Source organism: Lynx canadensis, chromosome B1 (assembly GCF_007474595.2).
Source record: "Lynx canadensis isolate LIC74 chromosome B1, mLynCan4.pri.v2, whole genome shotgun sequence".
Lineage (NCBI taxonomy): Eukaryota > Metazoa > Chordata > Mammalia > Carnivora > Felidae > Lynx > Lynx canadensis.
The window spans coordinates 111,327,966-111,354,856 of record NC_044306.2 but is presented as its reverse complement, the minus strand read 5'-3'; the positions used below and the strand labels follow the sequence as shown (position 1 = coordinate 111,354,856).

Genomic DNA, 26,891 nt, shown 5'->3' with positions numbered 1-26,891 from the left:
CTGCGCCAGCTCACGCTTGTGACGTAAGCGACGGACGCGCGGTCTCCGTGCTCGTCTTTTCCGAGGCGTACGGGAGAACGGTGTCGCTCGTCCTATGACGCGGAAACCCGGACCATAAGGATCTAGAGACGAAAAGGTTGGAAGACGCAGTCCCCAGCCCTGTGTGTTGGGAATTGAGCGGAGTAAGTTCCAAGTAGACTGTAGATAGTGTTGGTCAGGTTGAGCGAGGTCTCAGTTTCTCTTTTTTCATGCAGTCCATTTTATCTATCGTTCTTCTCACCTCGCCCCCTCCCGCAAACCCATCAGTTTGCTTGTGCTAGTTCTCTCTACGCACGCGCAGAAATGCTTTGGCAGCCCTTGTAGTTCCAGTTTTCAGAGGTTGGGGGCGCGTATTGTCCGGCGTTGGGAGGTTGGGGGTCCGCCCAGCATTTGGCGACGTCCTTGCGAAAGGACGGGTGCTGAGGGGGGCCGTAGCCAAAGTGGAAATTACCTTACTTCGTCGATCTGAGCCTTGGCGGCCAAACGATAGCGAATGTGAGGGCTTGTGTTGTGAAGTTAAGTCATTTTCTTTTTCAGGATTCTAGTTTTTGTCATCAAAGGATGTCGAAAATCAATTACGGAGAGGAGCTAACAAAGTAGAAGTGTTAAGTGTACTGAGTGCGTTCATAGATGCCCTTTAGGGAAAGTAAGGTAGCAGTTAATTAAGGAAGAAGTGGTCTTGGAAAGCTATAGAGAGTAAGATGCCATTTAACGTGGATCTTGAAAATTGAATAGAGGTTTATAAGACAAGTAAGGTAAAAAGAACTTGCACACAGGCAAGGGAGTTCTGGTATCGTTGGGTGGTCAGCCGTGACTAGAACTTAACGTTTTTGACACACCATTTCCTCCAAAAACGATAAAAGCTATGGATGAGTTTCCCAGGAAAATTCATGTACATGTCCAAATATTTTGCGTATAATTTTGTAGGGAAATTATGAAGAACCTTGAAACGGCCAAGAAGCGTTATATTGTATGTGTTGTCTAGGTTATCTCTTTCGTTGTCATTGAGTTATTTTACTTTGTGTAAGTTGTAGAAAACGATAATAATGGAAATTAGTCTTGGAATTAAATTAATTTTGCAATTACTGCCGTAACCAGTTTTACACCTATTAACAAATTCATTTCAGTGTTCCTCATTGCTTATTTATTTTAATTCTCCTTCGATTTGGTATTTTATATAATTTTTTAAATTTATTATTTATTTATCTTGTTTTAGGTAGGCTCCACACCGAACATGGGCCTTAAACTCATGACCCTGAGATTAAGGGTCACATGGTCTTCTGAATGAGCCAGCTCTGCACCCCCTGAGCTAGTTTTTAATACTTAACTGTTTCCTAACACAGAACACACACATAAAAAATCCTACTTAACTAGTTCCGTGATTTATTACTTAAAATATTTGATGTGTATTCATTTTATATTCACATATTTAGATTTCTCTTTTTAAAATGTATCTTTTAACAATTTCATGAAATTGACAAGAATGTTTGAAACCCATCCAAAATTCCCTGGACTTTAGGTTAAGAATATCTGAGTCAGAAGATAGAATGAATGATGACAGACTACAAGAGGTTCTACTAATAGGAGTCGAATTTACCAGAACTTGTTTACCTAGCTAGTTTCGGGCCAATTCACTTCACCTTTAAGCCTGTGTCAAAACAAGTTGGAAGAAACTACCCGATTGTGACTGAGGATTTAAAACAATATATGTAAAGTAACTGGCATTGTCATACAGTAACTTTTATTCCTTAAGCCCCTGTTTAGAAGCCAGTTAGATGTCACTGGTTCATCACCAATTTTTTAATTTTTATTTTTTTATTACCAATTTTTTAAACTTGCATATTGTAAGAAAGTGCTAAAGGATTTTTAATGTTGAAAGTTGTAACATTAAAATCATAAAATTAGATCTGTGTTTTGGACAAGTTACACAGCTTCTGAGAAGGATAGATGACTTCTGGAACCATTTATAAACTGTTCCTGTATTATAGTGACAGTAGTTGTGAACACACTGGAAGGAGAGAAAGAGCCCTTCCAGAAGTTGGTAATAATAATGGTAATAATAATGGTTACGTTTTATGGAGGGAGTGAGAAGGTAGAGTTAGAGAATCAAGACTGTGACAAAAGTACTGCCGTGTAACTTCCTGATTTTCTAGCAGCCATTGCATAGGAAAGTTAAATTGAATCCTATCTTGTTACTTTATGTTTCATCCATATCTTCCTCTAATAACAGAGATGTATTTGATTATCTAGAGGATATATTTCTTAAAATCGAAATTGCAGGGGCGCCTGGGTGGCTCAGTCGGTTAAGCGGCCGACTTCAGCTCAGGTCACGATCTCGCGGTCCGTGAGTTCGAGCCCCGCATCGGGCTCTGGGCTGATGGCTCAGAGCCTGGAGCCTGTTTCCGGTTCTGTGTCTCCCTCTCTCTCTGCCCCTCCCCCGTTCATGCTCTGTCTCTCTCTGTCTCAAAAATAAATAAAACGTTAAAAAAAAATTTTTTTTTTAAAAATCGAAATTGCAGACATATGTTATACACACTAGGCAAGAGTTTTGGAACTTAATTATTCGGGTCACAAAAATAATCCTTAGGAAAAGGAATGAGGAGGGTCTCTGAGATGAGAATGATAGGAAAAATCTGGTTTGGGATAATCGTGACTTTCTTCACTTCTGCAATTCTGTCCACTGTTTCTTTAGATGGTGGCTCTGACAAGGAAAGGAACTAGAGAGCTAATAGTATGCCATTTACTAATTTGGAGTTTTTACAAAAAGGAAAGCTAAGGGGCGCCTGGGTGGCGCAGTCGGTTAAGCGTCCGACTTCAGCCAGGTCACGATCTCGCGGTGCGTGAGTTCGAGCCCCGCGTCAGGCTCTGGGCTGATGGCTCAGAGCCTGGAGCCTGTTTCCGATTCTGTGTCTCCCTCTCTCTCTGCCCCTCCCCCATTCATGCTCTGTCTCTCTCTGTCCCAAAAATAAATAAACGTTGAAAAAAAAAATTTTTTTTTAAAAAATAAAAAAAAAAAAAAGGAAAGCTAACATTGGATCCTTATGTAATAATTTTTAGCTTCCGCGTATTTTTAAATTATAATCCTACCCCCTTTCAAAAGAACTTGAAGTGCTTAACGTTTTGCAGTGTATGAGAGATCCTTTTAAATAGTTAACAAATGCTTAGGTTGTGATCAAGTTCAAGTCCCTACCTTCATAGTTTTTTGCATTCTAGTGGGGTAGACAGACAATAAAATTATAACTCCAAGAAGATACAAGGATACAAAGTGGTGACAGAGGGGATAGGTGGGGTTAAAGTTGCCAGGTAAGGAATATCTTAGATTGAGTGAAAGAAAGCCTTTTTGAGAAATTGACATTTATGGAGATCTGAATGAACAGGGAAGTAATCCCTGCGATGTGGCAGGGAAGGTAAACAGCAAGAGCACAGGCCTTGAGATGGGAATGGCCTTAGCATGTTTAAGGAATGATATGTTGTAGTTGGAGTGAACCTGTTGGAAAGAATTGTTAAGAAATGAAGTTAGATATCCCCAGGCTAGAGAGCATACTGCTTAGGCATACTATGGATTTTGGATTTTGAGTGTGATTAAAAATCCTTTGGAGGACTTTGTCCAAGATATTGACATCTCTGGTTTACATATTCTGGCTGCTGTCTGGAGAGTTGGTGATAATGGAAGAAGAGTAGAAGCAAGCACAAGTTATGTTCTTGTAGTAGTTCAGACAGGACACAATGATAGCATGAACCAGGTGATAAATGAAAAGTATTCATATTCAGGATATATTTTATAAAGGTAGAGCTAACAAAAATGCTAATGAATTTGTTGTGGTATATGAGGAAAAGAAGGAGGATTTCAGAATTTTTCCTCTCAACAGTTTTGTGATTGGTGTTTTCCAGAATGGGGAAAACAAGGCAAAAAGAGGTTTGTTAAAATTTGAGCGTTCGGTTTTTGCCATTTTCCACATGAGATATATATAGTTCAGGAAGATAAGTGAAGATGTCAAATGGATGATTGAATATTGGAATGGGGGGAGCTAATGGGAGAAGTAAGGGCTGGAGAATATAGATTTGTGAAACATCAGCATAGAGCTAAACAGCGTAAAGCCTGGGACCCTCAGAAAGGATGGATATGTGTGGAGATAAGAAGGGAGCCCAGGACTGAATTCAATTCTGGGTAGCATGTAAAGGTAGAACAGAGTAGAATGGTCCAGAAAAGGAAATTGAGAAGGAGGAAAACTCTCCTGGAAGCCAGATGAAGAAAATATTTTCAAAGAGGGAGTTTGACTGCAAGAGCTGCTTAGGGGTCCAGTAGTCAGTGGAGATCACTGTTTTCGGTTTCACTAGAATGATGGAAAGGGAAGCTTCACAGGATGGGCTGAAGAATGTGGTTATTCAGCACTAAATGACACCTGATTGGTTTTTGGGTTGTTTTTTTTTTTTTTTAATGATTAATTCTGACAAGTAACTCTTTTATATGTATCTCAATAAATACTTCATTACTTGTATATTTTCAAAATTGGTACTTGGTCAGTCAGCTCCAGCCTGTTCTGAAAATGCCAAAATACTCATCTGATTTTTGTGAGATTGCACGTTTAGTTGGAGATTTGAAGTGAAATGCATTAATGGCTTGTACTCTCTTACTGGGTGTCACTTTGAAACACATTTTCTATTTCTATTACTGTCTGCAGCATTGGTGCTCAGTAACTGATTCCAGCTGACAGGCCAAAGAGACAGAAATAGGCTTTAATACTATGTACACTGAGCTTTATTTTTTTTTTTAATTTTTTTTCAACGTTTTATTTATTTTTGGGACAGAGAGAGACAGAGCATGAACGAGGGAGGGGCAGAGAGAGAGGGAGACACAGAATCTGAAACAGGCTCCAGGCTCTGAGCCATCAGCCCAGAGCCCGACGCGGGGCTCGAACTCACGGACCGCGAGATCGTGACCTGGCTGAAGTCGGACGCTTAACCGACTGCGCCACCCAGGCGCCCCGAGCTTTAAAGAAGGATAAAGACAGAAGATACAGTAGGGACAGCATCTTCATCTCATCTGGAGTCTCGGCCCCAGCACTTACTCAAACTGAGCAATTAATCCAAATCCACTTTTCCCCCCTTTACATTACAACAGACATGTGTGACTTCCATAGATAACGGACCAGAATGTTTTAGGTCACCTTGATGTGTAAAAGCCTTAGCCCCTGTTTCCTATCAATCTAGTATGCCATTCTGGTCGCATAGGTCCAAGGCCTGCATACCAACCAATAGTGGCTCCCACCCTGGTGCAATCAGATAAAACTCTCCCCATATGTCTTCACTCTCCTGTGTCCCAAGAAAACAGTTATGGGAGCCTGGGAAATAAAATATGGGAAAACTATGTTACAGAGATAAATCTCACCGCAGGCCCGATTTAATAAGCCTTTGCTCATTTACTTCTTTTTGTGTATGTACTTCTAGTGGTTCAGTGAAGAGGCCACAATTCATTCAACAAAGTTTTGAGTGACTACTGTGTGCCAGGGAATGGGAATTCATCAGTAAACAAAACAGACAAAAACCTGATTTCATTAATATTACATTCTAGGAAGGATAAATAAAAATGTACAGTAGGGGCACCTGAGTGGCTCAGTTAGTTGAGCATCCAACTTCCAGGTCAGGTCATGATCTCACGGTTCATGAGTTCGAGCCCCATGTCAGGCTTTGAGGAGCTTCCCTAGTATTGTCTATCTCCCTCTCTCTCTGCCTCACCACTCCTAAAAACAAATAAATAAGCATTTTTTTTTAATGTACAATAATGTTAGAAGATAAGTGCAATGAAGGAAAAGTAAGGCAAGGGAGATACAGGTATCCAGAAATTTGCAGTTTTAAATGAAGTGACATTTGAACAAGACTTTAGCAAGTGAGGGAGCAAGCCATGTTATCTAGGCAGCAAGTGTTTGGAAGGGAACTGCAAATTCAGAAGGCCCTCAGTTGAAGATTTGCCAGCCAGGTTTTAGGAAGAGCTAGAAAACCAGTTTTAGGACGAGCTAGATAACCAGGTTTTAAGGAAGAGCTAGATAACAAAGAAGATACATGCAAAGTAACTCAAGGAAAGAGGTTTGCTGTCCCAAGAAATAAGCACTGGGATGGGAAGGTCACCTGGAAAAGAGAAAGCCAGTTCTGTTTCTAATGAACAGAAATTAACATTTCTGGGCACATGGCTAGCTTAGTCCATAGAGCATGGGACTCTTGATCTCAGGATTGTAAATTCAAGCCCCCAAGCCCCACTTTGGGTGTAGAGATTACTTAAGAAAACACTGAAAACAAAAACACTTAAAAATCAAAACCAACATCAACTTATTTCATTGGAGATTGTATTTTTTAGTTTGTTAAGATGGAGAATGTCTGAGACTTTAATCTTATAATTTGACATACTGATTTAGAAGTGTAGCTTGGTGAGATATAGATGTTGGTAGAGATTTTATGCTATACTAGAACATTCTGGCCCTGAACTAAAATGCATCAAAAGCTTAAGCTAATTAATGACATAGGTTGTAAATTATTTTGAAAGTAAAAAGGCCAATGAAAAGTGAACAGGTAAGAGATTAAAAAAAAAAACACAATGAAAGTTTTCTCAGCTAATTACAAGTGTTACAAGTTTGTTCTCTGCCAGCTGAATGAGTCTATTAACCCTTCAGACAATAAAAAGGGTAACCTAAATATTTTCCTATTATTACATGTGATATAAACCTTTTTTCAGTACACAGGAATGGAAGCTGAAAGTGGAAATCAAGAAAAAGCAATGGAAGAAGAAAACCCTGAAAAGAAAAAAGAAGTAGAAAAAAAGAAACGGTCACGAGTTAAACAAGTGCTTGCAGATATTGCTAAGCAAGTGGATTTCTGGTTTGGAGATGCAAATCTTCACAAGGATAGATTTCTTCGAGAACAAATAGAAAAGTCCAGAGATGGATGTAAGTTTACTTCACTGTATAATGAATGGAACTGCCTTAAACTTGTACAACGTTTCCCATAAATACAATGGTAGCATGTTTTGTATTGTGATATATACCATATACTATACATACAAATCCATTAGTTTTTACACGTGAAAACTATTATAGCTCACTTTTGCTTTAGAAGAGATTTCTAGTGTTAAAAGACAAAGATCTCAGTTAATTCTGGAGACACACATCCTATATTTTTTTCTTTATCTTAGAGATAGAGCAGAGATATGGGGACACGCGTTCACAAGCAGGCTTTGTGCTGAGAGCAGATTATGACCTGAGCTAAAGTCGGAGGCTTAACCTAACTAGCCACCCAGGCTCCATGTTTGTGTGGTTGAGCTCTTGCAAGCTCAGTGGGTAGAGCAAAGTTTTCAGTGTTTTTTGAGTTTTCTTGAATGCTGTCTGCTTAGTGCATTAATTCTCATAAGGCATTTTTTACTAATTAATTTTGAAAGGAGGGAAATGTGATTAATTTTTTTACCAAAATGCAATTATTCTCTGTAATACTAACTTATGCATTTCCATTAGATGTTGATATATCACTTCTTGTGTCTTTCAACAAAATGAAAAAATTGACCACAGATGGAAAGTTAATAGCCAGAGCACTGAAAAGTTCATCTGTTGTAGAGGTAAGAATTATTACAACTATATCATGGAATTATTATGTCAGTTATTAATCTCATGTAACTATTTCATAGCTGGATTTAGAAGGCACCAGAATCAGGAGAAAAAAGCCTTTAGGTGAACGACCAAAAGATGAGGATGAGCGGACAGTGTATGTGGTATGTATGTGGTGAGACCTTATTTTCTAAAAGCTCAGTGCTGGCATTCAAAAGAATGACAGAAACATTCTAACTTTACAAGTAAAAATTTATTGACCCTGAAAAAGTACTTCTATTTTAATATTGCTTCTCACTTATAGGAATTACTTCCCAAAAATGTTAATCACAGCTGGATTGAAAGAGTATTTGGGAAATGTGGCAATGTTGTTTATATAAGTATACCACATTATAAATCTACTGGAGATCCAAAGGGATTTGCCTTTGTAGAATTTGAAACAAAAGAACAAGCAGCAAAAGCTATTGAGGTAGGTCCCGAACCTAAAAAGAAAAGCAAAAACAATTAGCAAGTGTTTTTAAATAGTAACAAAATTTTATTGGTTTTCAGTTTCTTAACAACCCACCAGAAGAAGCACCAAGAAAACCTGGCATATTTCCTAAGACAGTAAAAAATAAGCCTATTCCTGTCCTTGGAGTATCAGGTAACTTAATATTGATATTTAAGTAAACGTAGTTGAATTAAAATGAACACTAATGATAACATTGTTACAGAAGAAAAGAAAAAGAAGAAGAAGAAGAAAGGCCGAATGAAGAAAGAGGACAATATCCAGACCAAAGAGTCAAACATTGACACAAGTAAAGAGACTGTAGGAAAAATGAAAAGATCCAGGACCACATCTGAGGGATCTGAAGTAGAGATTACTGAACCCCAGAAGCCACCGTCAAAGAAAAAGAAAAAACGGGAAAGAGCAGAAGCATCCAGCTTACCTTCAGTCAGAACGGGGAAGAGGAAGAGAAGTATCTCTGAAGAAGCAGAACACCCAACTCCCAGGTTAAAAGTAAAGAAAATAACGCAGAAAGACAACATTAAAAAAGAAGACGTAGAGGTTCCCAAAGAAAACAAAGGTATTGACAACTTCAAGGTTAATTTATCTACAATTAAATTAAAATGAGAGATTAAGAAATGCTTATTTACCTAAAGTTAACTTTTTGATATTAAGATTTAGAAGTCTCTACTGAAGAGGAAAAGGATACTGGAGATGTAAAAGATGGATCCCTTTTAAAAGCAAAAAGGAAGCATAAGAAAAAACACAAAGAGAGGCACAAAATGGGAGAAGAGGTTATACCCTTAAGAGTACTTTCAAAGTAAGTAGATGATACAGATTCTGTAGTTGAAAATTGGCACACGCCATCACCATTGCTAAAGTGCAATTCCAATTTGTATTGAACAGAGTTGCATATTAGCAACAGTCATGGCATGTAGCCAAGATCTGCACACATAATGGATATAAGGCAGTTGAGGATTTGAAAGGAACCACCACACTAAAACATGGAAGCACTTATTTTTATCATGTCACAGCAAGTGTCTCCATGTTAAAGTAGAGGGCGTTCCTTAACAGTTTTAAGGGTACAGCTTAAATATACCATAGATGGTCATTTCGGTGAGGCTTAAGCCTTGTAAGTTTCTAAAATGTAAAAGTAAGACTTACCATCACTAAAACATGGAAGCACTTACTTTTTTAGATACAAAGCAAGTACATCCACGTTTAAGTGGTGGGGAGCCCAGTCTTGTAAAAATGTGAAAAAGTTACCATTCCTTAACCTGTAAAATAAGCTTAGAAGATGCCGGATCAAGATAAAAGTTGTGTCCATTTGGGAACACCTCCACTGAAACATGGAAGCACTTACTTTTGTTTTACACAGCAGGTACCCCCATGTTAAAGCAAAGGGGCTCCCCTTGGGCTATATAAGGAACTTGCCTTGTTACATTCAGAGGAATGATTTGGATTCACTTCTACTAAAACATGGAAGCACTTACTATTTAAAAGTCAAAGAAAGTACTTCCATGTTAAAGTTAAAGGGAGTCCATCCACACAAGAAGCGGAAGCCATGTAGGAAAAGAAAAGAAAAGGCAAAAAACCATACCTTAGCCAAGAAAGTTTTTCTGATCCTTCTTGAATTGTACTCTCGAAGTGCCCTGTCCTCCTCTTGAAGGTTAAAAGGCAAGGACTTCAGGCACTTGTATTTATACTATTCTTAACTGCTGAATTCCTCTTGCCTTTTTATCTCAGAGAATCATTACAAGAGGTTTTTGTTATTCTAATGTATCAGCTCTCTGGGAATGTATGATCCTGGGTGGGTCTGGATACTTTTTTTTTTTTTTTTGAAGTATACAGATGTCAATAATAACAGCTAAGACCATTACCACAAGATATCCTCTTTAAAAAAAAAAAAAAAAACCCTATCTGCTTGTTTGATGGCATAGATTAGAGTAACAATGAGTGCTTCTGTGGAGCCTGGAGAGGCATTGTGTTTCTATCTGGAGGAGCTCTAGCTGTTTGAAGAAACATCTACATGTTAAATGCATGTAAATAAATAAATTGCTTCCATGGGGCGTTTTTTTTCTTCTTAGAAATTCCTTTTGAGTCAAGTAAATGCTAAGGAATGTTATCTCCCAAATTGGAAGCAGTTTAACAAATAATCTCTTAATAGTAATCTGCCATTTTCCCCCTAGTGATGACTAATTGTTACTAGTTAATTAATTCAAAACTTTTATTTTCATAAATGAAAATATTTGAAACATACTCAGGAAATGAATTGTCAAATTTAAAACATTTAATCTGAATGTTGTGTCAGATGGAACTCCCCTTTATATATTTACTGGATGGACTTAGGACTCCAGAAGTAGTGTGAACGTATGTGTTTGAAGAAGGAAAAAATTACAAGGCACTGTGAATGTATATACTTTGATAATAACTTTTTATTTGACCATCTTTTTTCACTATTTCAAAAGTACATTCTTTTCGTTACAGGAGCGAATGGATGGATTTGAAAAAAGAGTATTTAGCACTGCAAAAAGCCAGCATGTCTTCTTTAAAAAAAACAATATCCCAAATAAAATCGGAGTCAAAAATGGAAACAAATGGAGTAGCTCCTAACTCTGGAATAGAAAATGAAAAAAGTAAATACCACTATAATAGTTTTTGTAGTATTGTATTGTGTTTATATACTAATGTACTATTTCTGAGTTACAGGATAAACCTTAATTTCTAAAAACATAAATGTGCAATTTATTTTTGATATAAGAATATTTGAAGTGCTCGTTTTCATGACTCCTGTTTTTCTGGGCACCTGGCTGGTTCAGTAGAACATGGGTCTCTGGATCTGCGTCCTATGTTCAAGCCCCTTGTAATTCAAGCCCTTGACATTTAAAAAAATAAAAAAAAGAAAAAAGAAAGTGTCTTTTTTACTTAAGTTTTCTCTACAGTTTTTATTAATCAGAATTAGTGATGAGTGTCTATCAATTGAGCAAGTTTGTAGAAACAAAAATTACAATTTCCATCTGTAATTTTATCCTATTAGGACATATTTGGAATTCTTACAAATTGAAAATCTTAAATTTTCACATTTTAATCATAATGTTTGTTGAATGTTCTTAACATACTGTTCTGTGGCTGTTTACCAAGTAAAGTACTCTATTATTTGGTTAAGAAAAAGGGGGAGTTTTTCTAAGGTTTTACAAGTGTTCTAACCAGGCTCTGCAATTAGAGTAGTAAAGGTTTGGGTATTTTTATTCATGGTAATCTGCAGTAAGCAGTATGACACCAGAATAACTTATTTTACAGTTACATTAAGTAAATTGAAATTGGTTACTTAAATCAGCTGAAGAAATTACTGTTGTTCTTCTAAAGTGGGCCTACTAAATTACTGAGTGTAAGAGGCTTATTTCTCTTTCCTTTTCAAATCAACAGCAAACAGTGAAGAGTGTTGTCCCCAGGAAAAGGTTAATGCAACAGGACCACAGTTTGTCAGTGGCGTGATTGTGAAGATCATTAGCACTGAGCCTCTGCCTGGCAGGAAACAAGTCAGGGTAATGCTTTTGTGTGTTGAGGATAGTTGTTGCTCTTTCCTTTTTAAAACTTCCCCATGTGAAAATGTTTTGCATATGGAAAACAAAGCAAGTAAAATTAGAATTTGTTCCTCTGCAATAAACTATGTCTAGATTTGATTCTACCGTAACTCTTGTATTTGAAGCAAAATCTGAAGTCTGAAATTCCCTGCTAGATGAAATTTGCAGTAAGCTTAGTTTAAAACATCTTTCTATAGAACTGCACTTGGCTTATTTTTATTGGTGCCGTTAACGGTTGATTGAGTAGTTGAATGAGTAAGCCTTACTATAGTCATTATAACTTAAAAGAATAAATTAGTAAAATGCTTTCCTGGTATTCCTTTAAAGGGACATCTATTTTCAGAGAAAATTTATTTTAGAAAATATTTCATGCTCAAATGTATTAAATATCTAGTCAGCGTTAGAGTTGGTCTGAAGTTATTACGAATTTTTAATCGTCTGTTGTTGTCTGATTTTGTAGCGAACATAATTCGTTTTCATTAGAGCTCTTAACTTCCAATAGATTCCCAAAAGATTTTGTGACCTAAAGAAAGTCACAGCTATTTTGGAACAAAGGGGATATCATATGCATATTTTTTAACTTAATGTAAATTTAGTAATTTTGTCTGTTAATCCTCTTGGAAATTGAAATTTTTTCCTGGAAGAAATGAAAGATTTTTTTGGAGAAAAAAGGTTTTGTTAATATTATTTATTAATTTTTTTTGCTATTTTCAGTCTGCACTGATTGTTTAAAAATGTGAAACAATTTAAAAAACTGTGAAACAATTACAGAAAAGTGTAAAATATTTTGAAAAGCTACAAAAATTTTGTATGCGTGTACAAATAAATACGGAGTCCTATATAATTTACAGTACACATTGTTATATCTATTGCTCTGCAATCTTTTTTCACTTTATCTATTTGATCTTCTAACAGCCTTTTGTAACAGCACAACCATATTTCTTTCTTATTGACATATTCCTATGTAAAATAGCATATATATTTTCATAGCAAATATATTTTCAATTGTTATGCTGACATTCATCGTCATCTAGTATGTTGTTTTGATTTTGCATAGACTCCTACCAGTCACATTTTTTAACTTGCATGACCATTGATGTTGCTCACTGAAATAAGCTTGTGAACACTTTATCTGAAATCCTGTTTCCTGTAAAATCCTGTAGCTGTCACTAACATAAATTTAGATTCTCTTTAAGATGTTGATGAGGGATTTGGTGAATCCCAAATTGGTATTACCAACTTATATTTCAGAGTATGGTAACAATACAGAATTTCAGATCAGAAAGGTAAAAAACTGAGGATGTAAATGAATTAGGTTGCAAAAGATTTAAAAGAAAAATTAGAAAAAGTTTGTTGTTTGAAATAACATAGATTCAGTAATATTCATCAAAGAGCTTTTGTTATCTAAAAGATAAGTATATCAGTTATAAATTACTTACAAAATCATAACATTGTTAAAAGTTAGTAGTTACTTAAATTTTGCCGGAACAAAAATTGAGTTATTATGTTATTTACTGCTATTTAACTTGCCCATGTGATTACCAGGCTAATTTATCATTTTAAGGAATGGTTTTAAGTCCTGGGATTAGCCTAACATTATAATGGATATATAGGTAATATTTTGAATTGTAGTAATCGGGTCTATCTGGTAAGTCAGTTACAAAACACTACCAGTTAATATATTCACATTTCATTAACTTCATACCAATTATTTGTCTTGCTTTCTAAATTTAGTACTCAAGTACAAGTGGAAAGAATTGGCAAGTATATTTCCCTCCAGTTCTATTTTTTTCATGTAATTAGCAATCAGTAAGTGCCAATTTTGAGATAGGCAATATGCTAAGAGTAGGGTTGAGTTAATACTTACTCCCTGGCTTCTCAGGTTTTTATTGCTTATTCTTTATTATTAACTAATAAACTTTTCTTATATTGTGGGTGAAATAATATTTCCAGAATACTGCTCAGTTACAGAATTCAGACCTTAAAAATCCAACATCTAAAAGTAATCTAAATTCTTTGAGGCTTGAAATTTGGGTCAAAAGTAAAGCCAGATGCGTAAAGTGCTTTTTTTTTTTAAGTTGGGAATCTCTAGTAATTTCTTTGGTTTTCTGAATGGAAGTTGATGAATGAAGAATTATATAACATTCTTGCATAATTGCATTGTTTACACCACAGAACATGCTGGGAAGAAATGGTTAGGAATGCAGGAATCTTGTTAATTTGCCCTCACAGCAGGCATTATAGGTAAAACTTTTCCTTGCTGGGGGACCACAACTTGTTTAGAAGAGATTGTTGAGGTATTTCATCAGAAAGTATGAACTCTTGAGCTATATTCCCATAGATCTACCCAGGAACCTAGGATTTTTGTAGGCTCCCATGAAATGTTTTTTTTCACAAGTTGTTAGAAAAAGTTGAATTTTTTTTCATATATTTTAAGTCATAAGGGATTTTGTACAGATAAGTGGAAGCGCACCTTCTCCCCCAATCCATTCTGGGTTTTTTGTTTGTTTTTAATTGTATTCCTTATTTTAACTATACCGTGACTTGTAATCCCCTTCTTGATGTGGGGGCTAGGGGAAATTATTTGTACATCCTGCTCTATAAATCTGTTGTCTCTCTGTAGTAGTCCTATTCTAGTTAATATTCTAAGATTGTGATTGAAAAAAAGGGTTTGATTAGAGTTTTCAACTTTGTCCAAGTCAATTTTAAGAGTATTTGTGTATATTTTAGAGGTGTGTGGCTGGCTCAGTCAAGAGAGTTTATGACTCTTGATCTTGGGGTTGTGAGTTCTAGCCCAGATTATGTAAATGATCTCTACCCTCAACATGAAGCTCGAACTCAAAACCCCTAGATCAAGAGTCACCTAACTGTTGTACTGACTGAGCCAGCCAGGCACCCCTGTGTATGATAAGTAGGATAGTTACTCCTCATTTTAAACTGGATACGGCTTATTTATGTAACACATTCTAACACAACCATGGGAATAATTTTAGAATTATTATCAAACATTTCTATTATTTATGTAAAATCTTTCTAAACTCTAATGCAGGATACTTTGGCAGCAATCTCAGAAGTTGTTTATGTGGACTTGCTAGAAGGAGATACAGAATGCCATGCTAGGTTTAAAACCCCTGAGGATGCTCAAGCAGTAATAAACGCATATATGGAAATTAAAAAGAAACACTGCTGGAATCTCGAGATCCTTTCTGGTAAAACGTCAGAGTCTTTTTTAATAACTCTTACTTAGAGGTGATTGTACTGTGTTTTCTGATTTTGATTAATAAACTTTTTATTCATATTCTAGCATGTACAAAGTATTTAATCAGACAACTATAGATTTATTATTGAAGTGTGATTAATGCCTTGAATATGTTTCGTCATTTGTATCAGTGATTACTGTTTTTGTTTGTTTTCAAGGTGATCATGAGCAGAGGTATTGGCAGAAGATTTTGGTAGATAGGCAGGCCAAACTTAATCAGCCTCGTGAAAAGAAGAGAGGCACTGAGAAGGTAATCAATTCATTTTTTTGTTTTTTGTTGTTATAGTTGTTTGATAGCTTAAATATAATAGGTTGAATGTTTTCTGGAAGTCAGTAATGTGTAGTCCAAAAATAACCTTGGTTTTCCTATATACGATAAAGATTTACATGGTGTATACTGCATTTTAAATTGTGAGAGACAATACTTGTTTCTCTGGATTTTGAAATATACGAAATTAGAATTATTTTCCCCACAGGGTACATAATTTTAATTTAGAGTTTTCTTGTTTTCCTTTCTTTTATTGTACCTGTTAGTAGCAGTTTAATTTCAACAATGTTGAATTCTGGCTGCTATGTATCATAGTTTGGTAGTAAATGATTATTTAAAGATTGTCTTAATGGTAAAAACACAATGTATTTAAGAGTGTAGTTTTTTAAGATATGACCCCCCACAGATAAGATTGGGAGACTTTATGCCTAATGTTTGTTATAGCAATGATAAGCTTTATTCCTTTTTCTCTATAGTAGTCAACAAGTGAAACAAACAAGCTTAAATACTTTAAATAATGTAAAATAGACTCTGTTTCAATAATTTCATTTTAAATGATACTGAGTAATTTAATACTTGTTGCTTGTGTGCTGTCACATTTATTCTTTTTAGTCAGATTATTATAAATAGTAGTACATCTTTAAGTGCTTAGGACAAATTAAGGGTACATAATAACTAATGCTATTATAAAAATTTTAAATGTGTATTATTAAATAAGAATCTAAAAAGATATGCATTCTTCTATGACTGGTTACACTTAAAATCATAATACTTCCTGTGTGCTAGGTTTGTTGAGTGTTTTTCATTGGCCTTGCATTGCCTAGGATTCACTGGAATTTAAGATGATTTGAAGGGAGGTTTCCTACTGGTCTTTGTTAATTCTGTTTCCATGAATACAGACTGAATTTGCTGAAATGTGGGAAGTCCTCCTTCCTCCCTAAGGATTCTTTCAGGTCTAAGAGGTGGTAATTTCAAAGCCTGCTTGAGATTATTTAAATGTTAAAATCATTGAACCAGAGCTCATAACTAAAATGAAATCACTTTGTTAAATAGTATTTACCATTCTAATTGGTGTGAAATTTCATTTAAATCGTATATGTTTTTAAAACTAGGAATTAGTTTTGTTTTTCAGAAAGATCCAATCTCCATAAATAAACTTGAGGCAAGGAAATAAACGATAACTGGGGAATTTTATAAGTTTCATTGGAACACAATGAGTGCCTCTGTTACTGAGTTGGAAAGTTTTTTCCTGATCTCATTTATCTGTTGCACCACCAGTCTTGTCCTTAGCATGATTTGTTTGATAAATAGTATAGGATTCTAGCTGAAGATGTGAAAGTAGCTAGTTGGCTCCCGTCATGTAATTAAAATAAGGTACCACACAAAGTGGGTATTGTACATACTTTTCAGAAAACACAGTAATTAGTATGTCAGTCTACCTTTTTGATAATTCATTTAATTAATATTTTTTGAGTGCTGATTTGTGTTAGCCACCATTCTAGGAAATAGCTGCAAGTAACAAAATACCCTGTTTTCGTGAAGTTTGCAGATGAACAGTTTAGGTCAGGTGATGACAAATGCTGTGTATAAAGAGCAAATTAAAGGGTATTGTGAGATATCTTTACATCGCATGAGGTTCTGGGAAGTTCTCTGTGAAAGCGACACTAGAGCAGACCTTAGGAAAGTGAGCATACAAGCAGGAGAGCTTAAATGCATACATAGCTTTCCAGGCAGAGGCACCAGAAAGCACAGAAGCCTTAAAGGGAAGGAGGCCACTACAGCTAGATCCCTGGGAGCAAGCACCATAGTAACGGAAGTTAAATATTTAGAAAAAAATTAGCGGCTAAAAAAGTATGACATTAGCGCTTTTCTGATACGACAGTTCAAAGTTTCCCAGTAGTATTGTAGTGTTTGGTCCATGAGCGAAGGAAGAAAAGCACTGGTAATGAATCTTCGTTCTGCATTTTCATGTCGGGGGAGCAGAAGGAAACTAGGGACAGTTTCCTAAGTCCCAGTCAGTTTATGCAATATTAAGAGAGGAGAATAGGTGAAGAAAAAAGGTGTTTTATACTCATGGTAGTATTTTTTACATATAGAGATCAATATGGGTAAATTCTCACAAAAGATTAGTAAGATGAGGAAGCATCCCCCAGAAAGGGGCTCATTCCTTCTGGCGAGTCTTTGTAGCCTTTGTAGTCTTCCCTATCACTTTGAGCATGTGGGTAAAATTCAGTAACAGCTACTGGAGACCATAAGTCTTTTCTCATTCATCCTTAGCTTTTAAAGCATATTTGAAATTTAGTTAGCATGGTCTTTTTTCTACAGATTACTGATATATCAGATATTCAACAGGTAAAGACAGAATTCATGAAATTATAATGAGGAACAGGCTTTTGGTTTAATCTTGAAGTGACTTTGTACAAAAACAACAAATACAGGGGCACCCTAATTTCATTTCCATGGTAATAAAATCTTAAATATATCCCATAAACCTTTACTTCCATAGATATAAACCCTGGTTCTGGCTTTGCTGATGACTTTTGTGAATGTGGTCCTCATGTGGCTATTACTGTTTTCTATCATAAACAGACTGTTTGGTGACCTTGGCATCTTTTGAGTTTTTGTCTTTAAGTACTTGTATTTTTAACTTGTGTAGCCGGTCTATCTCTATGCTGACTTCTACTTTAACTTTTAAGTAAACTTTTAATATTAAGCAAACACTTTAAGAAACTAAACAATAAATAAAAGTGACTTCCTACCAATGGCCACAGTCACAAAACATTTTAACAAAACTGGTGAATAATTACTAGAATCTATTTTTTTTATTTTTTATTTTTTGATGTTTATTTTTGAGAGATAGAACACGAGCAGGGAAGGGGCAGAGAGAAAGGGAAACACAGAATCAGAACAGGCTCCAGGCTCTGAGCTGTCAGCACAGAGCCTGATGTGGGGTTCAAACCCATGAGCTATGAGATCATGACTTGAGCCAAAGTTGGATGCCCAACCATCTGAGCCACCCAGGAGCCCCTAGAATCTATTTTTTAAGGGAGTAAGATTTTCATTTCCTCCAAAGCTACAATAAGATATTTAAAATTTTTACATCAAGAAAACTTTTGGAATATTTAGACATCTTAAACGGTCTTCTACATTCCATACAATTTCATTTGCCTTTAAAAATATTAAAGTATTTATGTAAGGGTGTGGTAAGTAATAAGTTCTCTTAAGAGTGGATCCCTAAAGGGGCGCCTGGGTGGCGCAGTCGGTTAAGCGTCCGGCTTCAGCCAGGTCACGATCTCGCGGTCCGCGAGTTCAAGCCCCGCGTCAGGCTCTGGGCTGATGGCTCAGAGCCTGGAGCCTGTTTCCGATTCTGTGTCTCCCTCTCTCTCTGCCCCTCCCCCGTTCATGCTCTGTCTCTCTCTGTCCCAAAAATAAATAAAAACGTTGAAGAAAAAAAAAAAAATTTTAAAAAGAGTGGATCCCTAGGTAGAATATTTTAATCTTCAGATTTGTAAGCAAACCTTTGTGTAGCACTCAGACCAAAATATATTGTCTCATTCCAATAATGCATGAATTCGCATGCACAATATAATTATTTAGGACCACATATCTTTTAAGAAATGTCTTAGTAATTAATACTCAAGTCCAAGGGGATATGAAACAACTAACCAATATGGGTCTTGAACCCTCCTAAAAGGTTAAAAAAAATTGTCAGCATGGAGTGGCTGTTTTCAACTGAAATTTTTTTAGTAATGTGAAACTAAAATTTGAGTGTTTTAGGTAATTCTAAGATTTATTATCTATTATACTTAATAAGCCATAATCCTGAACAGTTCTTTCTATATTGATTTGAGCTACGCTTAATTTATGTCTTTTGTCTACCTTTCCCTCTTTTAAAAAATTTTTATTCAACCTGATTTTTCTAGTCGTAATTATCTTTTTAAGATTTCTGATTTCTAATTTCTTTCTCCATAGTTAATCACCAAAGCTGAGAAGATTAGACTGGCAAAGACTCAACAAGCAAGTAAACATATTAGATTTTCTGAATATGATTAAAAAACACTTTTGGTTCACCTCTTAAGATTTCAATGATTACTTGAACTTTTCTTAGGAAATCCATTTTATTATGGTAGTCAATAATAAAGAATGTTTTTCTGAAACCTACGTTAATTAAAAAAAATACCTTTGTTCCTTAACTTGTAAATAAGACTTTTTTTTGAGACAAGTACATTGTATACCCACAGTTTTACATTAAACGTCTTATTTGCTGAAATTATCTTCTACAAATCAACCTCAAAATAATTAGTAAATGTTTTGAACATTATCATTGATTTTGTTGTTTTTATATTACAAAAAACAAAATATTTGCAAAAATAATACTACACAAATAGTTTAAGAAAATCTGTTTGACAGTAGACTCACTGTACTTGTTTTATAGTTTGCTTTTTCCATTTCAAATATCTAGGATATCTTTTCATGTTGACTTATACAGAGACTTATGTGTGATACTTCATTCTGTTCATTGCACTTTGCTTATCTGAGCTTCCACTGAATAGGCCATATGAACTGTCCAATTAAAATATTAAACTTTTAAAAGTATTGAGTTTGTTTTTCATAAATGAAGTTAAACATTTTATTTTGCTTAACCAAAGTAAAATGTACCAGATGCTCTGAACACAGGGAGAAAAACCATCTTCTCAGAATCAGCCTTGGGCATAACTGAACTCTATCATTTTATTCAGGAAAGTGGCAGACTGGAGTATTTTAAGTCCTTCTCAGAACTGAATCTACAGGGCCTTTTCATGACTGGCATCTTGATCCCCTATCAGAATATTAAAAACAGCCATGGGGTTCATTTCCTTGGGCTAGAAACCATTTGTAGTTCCATCAGCTTTATCCAGAAGTGAGGGCCTCATTTGGTGCCTAATTGTAGAAGACCTACAGTCAGGAAACTACTTCTGTGGACCAGGGATTTGAGGAGATTGGCTGCCTCACTGGTTGAGGTGACAGCAGTTTATTAATACTAAAAATAGGTATCTGGCAAGTTGCCCACTGACCCGTTCCCTTTTTTTTCTCTATGAAGGAAAGCTAACGTACACACACTGTAATGGAGGGAAAGAAATATCTATAAATAGTTACTAAACCTTATTATGAAGATTATGACTAAATATGCTTTAGTTGATCCAGAATAGTCAACAGTTGGATGTATGTTTAAAGGATTCAGTTGGTCTCAGTGAGGACGGTCTTAAGGTGACTTTGGAAGGGTTATTAAGTAAAATTTAAGAAATTCTCCCCTTGGCAGTTTTTAAAACAAGATAAGTGGTCATTCAGCAAATATCTTTGGACGCTTTTAGCACTTGGGACAAAGATCTCTCTCCCGTGGACCTTATAGTTCAGCAGTAGTTAGAGACGGTAAGCAAAAATAAGTAATAAAAGTTATACTTTGTTAGGTAACTCCTTAGGACAAACAGAAAAGGTGGAGGAGAAACCCCATTCATTCATTCTTTTATTTATTCTTTAATTCATTTAATTAAAGAAATACTTAGTCTTTGCTACACATTTGACCCTGACAAACAGCTACAAATAAAAGGTAAGGCATCCTGCCCTTGAGCAGTTTACAGCCTTGGGGAAGACCCACAAGCCAACATAATCATGATACTATGTAAGTAATGTAACAAGTAGCTCCAGATTATGTGGGATACATTCCTAAAAGCTTACTCATGATAATTGAGTGACCTTCCAAGGTTTCTATGAACCTTTAATTTGGGGGGCGGGGGGGTAAGTGAATTTCCTTTTTATCTAACACTTAGCACATAGTAATTGTTTAATACATATTTGTTTGAGTTAAATTGAATATGTGTTTCAAGATGTTCCCCCAGGATGGGTGTTACAGTTTGCTCCAGTGAAGGATATTTTCTTACTCAACTTGCTGATTCTCAGTGTTCACATTCCTTTTTTTTTGTAAGTGCTTCCTGTGTACCTGTCTTCATGTATTTTGGTGGGATTTAGTTTCTTAACTGCAAAACTAATTTTATTTAAGCACCTTACAGTAGCTCAGTACCACTCATTGGTCATTGTCTGTTGTTAGTAGTTGTTGAAACTAAAGCACTTGTCAAAGGTTATAATACCTAATCTGAGATTTAAGTTCAGTTTCTCTTATTCTAAAGACCACACATATAACAACTGTGATACCTCCCTTCTTAACCACCTTCCCGCCTTTCTCCTTTTCTTCCTTATTTTATTCTTTCTAGCCAATGTTTTCCATGTTATGGTAGAGATGTACTGTAGTTTATTTAACCATGCTTCTATTGGACAAGTAGTTGTCTGCTTTTTTACTACCAAGAGCAATGCTGCAGTGAACATCATGTCCACCTTATTGAAATGTATTTGCGGGATAGATTTCTGGAATAGGAATTGGGACAAAGATATCTTTTAGGGGTGCCTGGCTGACTCCTTTGGTAGAACATGAGTTCAAGCCCCATGATGGGCATGGAGCTTACTTAAAAGTTAAAAATACATATATATCTTTTATATTAGTATGTCTGAAATAGCCCAAAATGGTTTATAAATTTTCACTGGGCAACAATTACATTTTCCTTTTTTTTTTTTTTTTAATCTAAACTCTTACTAATACAGAATCTGGGGTGCCTCGCTGGCTCACTCAGCAGAGCATGCACCTGTTGATCTCAGGGTTATGACTTGGAACCCCTCTTTGGGCATAGAGTTTACTTTTTAAAAAGTACAGGTTGAGCACCTGGGTGGCTCAGTCAATTAAGCATCCAACTCTTGGTTTTGGCTCAGGTCATGATCTCATGGTTCTTCAGATTGAGCCCGTCAGGCTCCACGCTGATAGCTCAGAGCCTGCTTGGGATTCTCTCTCTCTCCCACTCTCTCTGCACCTTCCCCCCTTGTGCCTATGCTTGTTCACTCTTGAATAAACTATTAAAAAAAGTACAGGTTTTAATCATAATCAGTCGTTTTCGTTTTTCCCGATCTAAACATGAAAATGTGAAGTGTATTCATGATAAATATGATCATGACGTGAGCCAAAAACAAGATTCAGATACTTAACTGACTAAGCCACCTGGGTGCCCCAACAAATTATTATTTGTAGATTTTTATGGCATGGATAATTTCTTTTTAAGGACTGAACTGCAGAACTTTTTATGTTAACATATCCTTATAAATATGTTCTCCCATTCAACCACTTGCCTTTCAACTTGGTTTATAATACATTTGTTGTATAAATATTTTATATTTTTACAGAGCCGTATCTTTCAGTCTGCTTTTTACAAAATAATTTCCCAGTCTGGAGTCTGAATCCTGCCTTCTTTTCTTATTTTCTCATGTTCAGAATATTGACAGATAAGCAGGAATCTTTGAGTTAGCATGAGACTTTGTGGACAAGTGCAATCTTTTTTTTTTTTTTTAACATTCATTTTTGTGAGACAGAGCATGAGTGGGGGAGGGGCAGAGAGAATTCAAAGCAGGCTCCAGGCTCTGAGCTGTCAGCACAGAGCCCGATGTGGGGCTCGAACCCGCGAACCGTGAGATCATGACCTGAGCTGAAGGCAGATGTTCAACCAACTGAGCCACCCAGGTGCCCCGCGGACAAATACAATCTTAATTAAAGCAATACCTTTCTTTAAAAAATAAGTCACAAATTTTATTTTTTTTTAATACCTTGGGAAGTTTATAATATAAAGAGAATTAAAATGAAAAAGTAGGAAGCAGTCACACTAGAAGAGTCCACACTATCATTTTTATTTATTCCCCATTTGTCTGATGACTGACTTATTGGTACAAACAAGATTGTCTCATTTATGCAGCTGCACAAGTTATGCACCAGTGCTAGCATTTGCATAGAGTACGATGTGAAGGTGTTCTTGGAGGTATACAGTGCACAATCTGCACACTGTACATGACAGCCCAGTGATCCTTAGCTTTTTCTGTTTTGTGATTGAGACCATCCTTACACTGCTGGGGAAATAAGACAAAAAACTAACATTCTTGAAATTACCACAGTACTCCAGGTCTGAGGTGATCCAAACCTGGAGACTTGGTTTATATTACAGAGCAGGTTATCAAAATAGGGACTTTCAAGTATAGACATTATACTAGGGATCTCTAAATGTCAACCTGAGGTTTTGCAACCATTATAGGAAAAATTTTTATAGCAATACTTACAACTATAATATATATAACTATATTGTGAATGTCTACCGAAATGTTTTAGATTTGCTCTATCTTGACTAACCAGGGCTTGGTCTTAAAAGTTGTGTTTTGGGGGCACCTAGCTGATCCAGTGGGTAAAGCATGAGACTCTTACTAATCTTGGGGTCACAAGTTCAAGCCCCATGTTGTGCACAGAGTTTAGTTTTTACTTTATATTTTTTTTAATTTTTTTTTATGTTTATTTATTTTTGAGAGAGACAGAGTGTGAGCAGGTGAGAGCCAGAGAGAGAAGGAGACACAGAATCTGAAACAGGCTCCAGGCTCTGAGCTGTCAGCACAGAGCCTGACACAGGCTCGAACCCACAAACTGTGACATCATGACCTGAGCTGAAGTCGGGTACTTAACCGACTGAGCCACCCAGGTGCCCCCAGAGTTTAATTTTTAAAAAAGCATCTGGGTGACTCTGTCCATTGAGCATCCAACTCTTGATTTCCACCCAGGTCATGATCTCATGGTTGTGAGATCAAGCCCCATTTCAGCTATGTGCTGAGAGTGGAGTTTGCTTAAGATTCTCTCTTTTTACTCTGCCCTTCTCCCATGAGCATATGCGTGGTCACTTTCTATTTATCTGGAAAAAAAAAGTAAACTACACTCACTTAACATGGCGCCCAAACTCGTCCCAAGATCAAAAGTCATATGCTGTACTAACCAAGCCAGCCAGGCACCTCAGGCATAGAGCTTACTAAAAATATATATAATAATGTTTTCATATTTGAATAGCTTATTGAAATGATAATATTTATTGGCTTAAAATATTACTAAACTTAATTTCATTTGCTTTTTTTTTAACCTTTTTAATGTTGCTATAGAAAATTTTATTTTTTTAATTTGTTTTTAATGTTTATTTTTGAGGAAGAGAGAGTATGCACACACGAGTAGGGGAGGGGCAGTGAGAGAGGGAGACAGAGGGTAGGAAGCAGGCTCAGGCTGTGTGCAGACAGGAGAGAGCCCATGCAGGGCTCTCCAACTCAGAAACCTTGAGATCATAACCTGAGCTGAAGTCAGATGCTTAACCAACTGAGCTGCTCAGGAACCCCCCGCTAATAAAAAACTTTAAATTACTTACATGCCTCACATTATATTTCAGTAAGATAGCACTGACTTGGAGAAACCACAATACAACTGGAATCAGTGGTAGTATTTATAGTAATAGCTTTTATACTGACTCAGTTACTGAAAGAATCAACTGAAAATATCCAAATGCTTATTGCTCTACAAAAGACTTATTCGATACTAGGAAAAGAAAAGTCTGTTCTAGGTCTTACCATTTGGTAAGGTTTGTTATCTTTTGATTGGAATAGATCTGAATTTGTATTTCTGTAAGTCCCTAGTGGGGTAACTAAATAAAAATTGTCGGGGGTGCCTCGCTGGCTCAGTTGGTAGAACATGCAACTCTAGATGTCAGGGTTGTGAGTTCAAGCCCCATGTCAGGCATAGAGCTTAAAAAAAATTATCAGGATTTAAGGGGATTCTCCCCCCCATACCTGAAGAACTTTTCATGAAATTACTTAGTAACCAAACACACACCTGCCTAATCCTTATTTTAACTAAAGTGATACTTAGAAAAATTGGGTGAATGTATTAAAATTAATCTTGATATACTGTGGGTTAACTAGTGAATTCATTATATAATTGATAAATTAGATTTTGGATCCAATGGATATGGTCAAATAATGTTTATCTTACAGTACTTAAGTATTACAAAATCCAAGGGTACCTGGGTGGCTCAGTCGGTTGAATGACTGACTTTGGCTCAGGTCATGATCACATGGTTAATGAGTGCGAGCCCTGCATATAGCTGGCTGCAGTCAGCCTGGGGCCCTCTTCAGATCCTCTGTCCCTCCGTCTCTGCCCCTCCCCCACTTGTGCTCTTTCTCTCTCAAAAATAAGTATTACAAAATCCATTATTTCTGTTGCAATATAATAAATCTTGGTCCACAAAGGTGTGCAGGAAGTATAACTTTATATTTTTATAATTCAACTTAATTTCAATTTCAAGCCCTACTTTCTACAGAATTCTTAACCTCAGTCAGTGTAGGGTTCTCTCCCTTTTTCTTAAAAGTTGAGTCAATATTAGATGCTTATGCAATACCAAGTGGGAGGGGCACCTATTTGTTTCCAGTCCTATTATCTGAGAAGGCCACTGCCCCAGTTCCAAGTCATTCATTCACTCCAGGTTTATAAGTATCCCTTGTTCCTGCGTACTTAGCCCAAAAGTTCTCATGCCACTTCTCAAGCATGCTCACGACTGGTAAATAACTACAGAGCTTTTGTGCTGTGCTGTAACTTGCCCATCTCATGAAGTAAACACTCCGTGACTGTTGATTTACTTCTCTTCACCTGTCAGAGTAAGGATAGGTCAGTATGGGACCCAGCAACATATTTACAGAATAAATATGCAAGAAAAAAAAATTAGAAGAAAGAATAAGTGTGCAAGAGCAAGTGAGAAATATTTTGTTTTTGAGAGAGCACAATGGGAGGGGCAGAGAGAGGGCGACAGAGGATCTGAAGCGAGCTCTGTGCTGACAGCAGAATGCCCCAGTGTGGGTCTTGAACTCAGGAACCACAAGATCATGACCTGAGCTGAAGTCAGATGCCCAACTGACTGAGCTACCCATATGCCCCTTCTCTTTGGTTTTTGTTTGTAAGTAGGCTTTACACCCAATGTGGGGCCAGAACTCATGAAAATGAGATCAGGAACCGAATGTCCTACTGACTGAGCAGTCAGATGCCCTATTTACTATTTTTTGGTTGCAAGAAATAGAAACTACACTAGATTAAGCAAAGGGGAAAAAAAAATATTGTAAATACAAGGGAAACTTGTGAAATCTGAGAAAGAAGTAAATGAAGTACGGGAGCCAGGACAGCTCTGGATTTCCTCACAGATTTTAGAGAGGCTACTTCAAATTACTGTTCAGTCGATTCAGCAACAATGTTCTCCAGGCTCATGGACTCTCAGTTCAAAATTCCCATTTCCCTTAGGAGACCCAACTCTCCTGACCAAGCTTGGGTTGAGTCGAGTGCATTCTTGCATTATTATTAATTATAATAAGTAGATATTCTGAAAGACGACTACAGGTTTAGGATTCATTCTTCAAGACGACAGCAAAGGTTGTTAGCTGACCTTTGTTACCATCTCTTATATCAGTAGAGTTAAGAAAACAGCACATGTAAAAATGCTAAAGGAGGAATTTGCCTGGTGTGTTTGAAAAATCTCAGCAGCTGAAGAAAGTTCATAAAAAGAAAATAGGGAAAGATAAAGAATAGGATAGGTTGATAAGGATCGGTCTATAGAAATTTTTTGAATGTTAGATTCAGGGATTTACCCTGTAGCAACTGTAGATTTTAGACAAGGGAAAGATATCAAAGTATCAGTGTAAAAAACCAGCATCAATATGTCAACTATTGGAAGGAAAGAAGGAAGAAACAAGT

At 36.3% G+C, this 26,891-nt stretch overlaps 1 protein-coding gene across 3 annotated transcripts; it reads left to right on the top strand.

Moving 5' to 3' along the window:
- Positions 1-12: 12 nt before the first annotated feature.
- On the top strand, positions 13-19,822 carry LARP7 (La ribonucleoprotein 7, transcriptional regulator). 3 transcript variants are annotated; one of them, XM_030313232.2, is made up of 13 exons: positions 13-182; positions 6,767-6,977; positions 7,539-7,639; positions 7,709-7,792; positions 7,933-8,097; positions 8,178-8,271; positions 8,342-8,695; positions 8,791-8,935; positions 10,603-10,751; positions 11,542-11,660; positions 14,749-14,908; positions 15,117-15,208; positions 19,199-19,822. In XM_030313232.2, exons 2-13 carry the CDS (start codon positions 6,776-6,778, stop codon positions 19,277-19,279), a joined length of 1,746 nt encoding a protein of 581 aa, XP_030169092.1. In that variant the 5' UTR covers positions 13-182; positions 6,767-6,775; the 3' UTR covers positions 19,280-19,822. The 3 variants fall into 3 exon arrangements, with proteins under 3 accessions (XP_030169092.1, XP_030169095.1, XP_030169094.1); XM_030313234.1 differs by having other exon boundaries at positions 35-182; positions 8,345-8,695; XM_030313235.1 differs by lacking the exon at positions 7,709-7,792 and having other exon boundaries at positions 34-182.
- The last annotated feature ends 7,069 nt before the right edge of the window (positions 19,823-26,891 follow it).